Raw genomic sequence first — 2,532 nt, forward strand, 5'->3', positions numbered from 1 at the left:
TTACGGTAGGAAATTTACAAAATATCTTCATGGAACATGATCTTTACTTAATATCCTAATGATTTTTGGCATAAAAGAGAAATGTATAATTTTGACCCATACAATGTATTGTTGGCTATTGCTAAAAGTATACCCCAGCGACTTAAGACTGCTTTTGTGCTGCAGGGTCACATTATGTCATCTAGTTGCCATTGCCATTTTAACTATTTTTTATTAATTCCTAAAACTATAACTAAACTGAAAGTGAAAAGAGAGGCGATGGAGTGAAGTGTGTGTGTTCAGGGGGTGTGAGCGGCGTCTCCGGTGAGGTTCAGGTGGTGGACTCTCCTCTCCTCAAACAGCAGATCGACGTGCAGCGACTCGCCATCAAGCAGCTGAAGAGTGAAAACTACAGACTGAAGGTCAGTGTGAGCCGCTCCACACACTTACGCACACACTCACACTCACACACACACACACACTAGGGGTGTGCGATATATATCCACACACACACAGGTCCAGACTCTGACCTCTGACCCCGACAGGCTGAGAAGATGCGAGCGCAGCTGTCGTCTCTGCCGCCGCTGCAGCCGGTGAACATGACGAAGGAGGCTCCCGCCGGATCTCTGTACCGCAGAACTGACCTGCTGCTGAACAACCTGCTGAAGATGAGCGTCGGCATCAGAGTCGTCGACATCAGCGGGAAAACCTCAGGTCTCAACAAGCAACGCAGATCACTCCCAGTTCAACTAACCACTGAAAACACAAAGCATGCTGCTTTCATTTTCACATTGAGGGGATAATGGGACATTTATCTGAAGAATGCATGTCAGTTTCACTGTTTCCTCTGGCTTTTTGTCAGTCATATTTATTTTTCCTTTTTGGAATAATATATTAACAAAATGAATTACTCTCACTGCGCATCAAAAAAGTGTAAATGTTCAGGAGTTTGGGGTTGGGAAGATTTTGTGTTTTTGAAAGAAGTCTCTTCTGCTCACCAAGGCTGTTTATTTACTCTCTCTCTCTCTCTCTCTCTCTCTCTCTCTCTCTCTCTCTCTCTGAAATTTTTGAAGTGTTTTAGGATTTTGCACTCTCTCTCTCTCTCTCTCTCTCTCTCTCTCTCTCTGAAATTTTGTTTCTTTCCAAAAAACATGTAGTTTTCTCTCTTAAAAATTTTCTCTGATGAAAAATATTTTCTTTCACCCAAAAAAAACATTCTCTTAGAGAACTTTTCTCTTCTAAAAAAACGTTTTCTCCTTAAAAATGTGAGAATTTTTTCTTTCTCTTTAAAAATGTTTTTCACTCCAAAAAAAATACCGCATCTGAAGAGAAGTTTTTAAACTTGACAAAAAAAATTTTGGGGTTTGACTTTTTTAAAAACTTTATTGATGACAGAAAATTAATTTTTGATAAGGGAAAAAAGAAAAAAAAACATTTTTTTGATGAGAATTTTTAAAAAAATGTTTTGATGAGGAAAACAAAACATTTTTTGATAAGAAAAAAATATATGGAAGAGGATTAGGGCCAATCAATAATAATAAAAAAAAAAAAACATCTCGAGATTAAAGTCATTATAATGCAAGATTAAACTCGTTAAATTACAAGAAAAATGTTGAAATAAAATGTTGAGAATTAAATCATTAAATTTCGAGAATAAAGTCGTTGTGTTTCGAGAAAAATCACATTTCGAGAAAAAAGTTGTTTCGAGAAAAAAAGTGGAATGTGTTTCGAGAAAAATCATTACATTTCGAGAAAAAAGTTGTTTCGAGAAAAAAAGTGGAAATTAAATGTTGAGAATAAACTCATTAAATTACGAAAATAAAGTGGAAATAAAATGCTGAGAATGAACACACTGGTGTAATGTTAATTTGATCTCGTTGGACAGTGTTAGCGAGCGTCTGCAGTGGCGCGGGTCACAGAGAGCGATGCTCGAGGATGAAGCATACGATGCGCTCGAATGGAGTTCAAATCTGTCTTTTGCTGAACTCTCTCTTCTTCATTTTTTCATCACATATCACTTCGGATGCTATTTACACTAAGTGAAAATGGTGATATATTCTATTTACACCAAGTGACAACAGCAGCATTTTTAGCGATGTGGTATTTATAGATGATATTTACACTAAGTGAATACAGCGATTCTATTTACGCTATGTAAAAGTAGCAGATCTTTGCAATAAGTCTAAATAGTAATTAGATGCTTTTTGTACTTATAAATAGTGACAGATACTATTTGCACCTCAGTATTGTTGTACATTAACAGGATGCAATAATAACATAGTGTACATGATTTTATTAATTAAAAAATATTAAATAGACGCTCGCTGCCTTATTGGTGCAAAGCCCTCCCTATAGCCTACTAACCTAAACCTACCCAATTGTCCAACGAGATCAAATTAACATTACACCAGTGTGTTCATTCTCAGCATTTTATTTCAACTTTATTCTCGTAATTTAACGAATTTTTTTCTCGAAACACCTTTTTTCTCATAATTTAATGAGTTTCTTTCTAAGCATTTTATTTCAACTTTATTCTCGTAATTTAATGAGTTT

General features: G+C 35.8%; 1 protein-coding gene across 1 annotated transcript in view; it reads left to right on the plus strand.

Annotated features, from left to right (window-relative positions):
• LOC107692014 (dynactin subunit 1-like) overlaps positions 1-2,532 on the plus strand; it is a 14,841-nt gene that overhangs the window by 1,155 nt on the left and 11,154 nt on the right. The window contains exons 3-4 of the mRNA XM_016490885.1: positions 283-401; positions 525-693. Of these exons, the coding sequence (XP_016346371.1) occupies positions 283-401; positions 525-693 (288 nt within the window). The remainder of the gene's footprint in view (positions 1-282; positions 402-524; positions 694-2,532) is intronic.

The sequence above is a fragment of the Sinocyclocheilus anshuiensis genome, unplaced genomic scaffold (assembly GCF_001515605.1).
Source record: "Sinocyclocheilus anshuiensis isolate Anshui unplaced genomic scaffold, SAMN03320099.WGS_v1.1 scaffold867, whole genome shotgun sequence".
NCBI lineage: Eukaryota > Metazoa > Chordata > Actinopteri > Cypriniformes > Cyprinidae > Sinocyclocheilus > Sinocyclocheilus anshuiensis.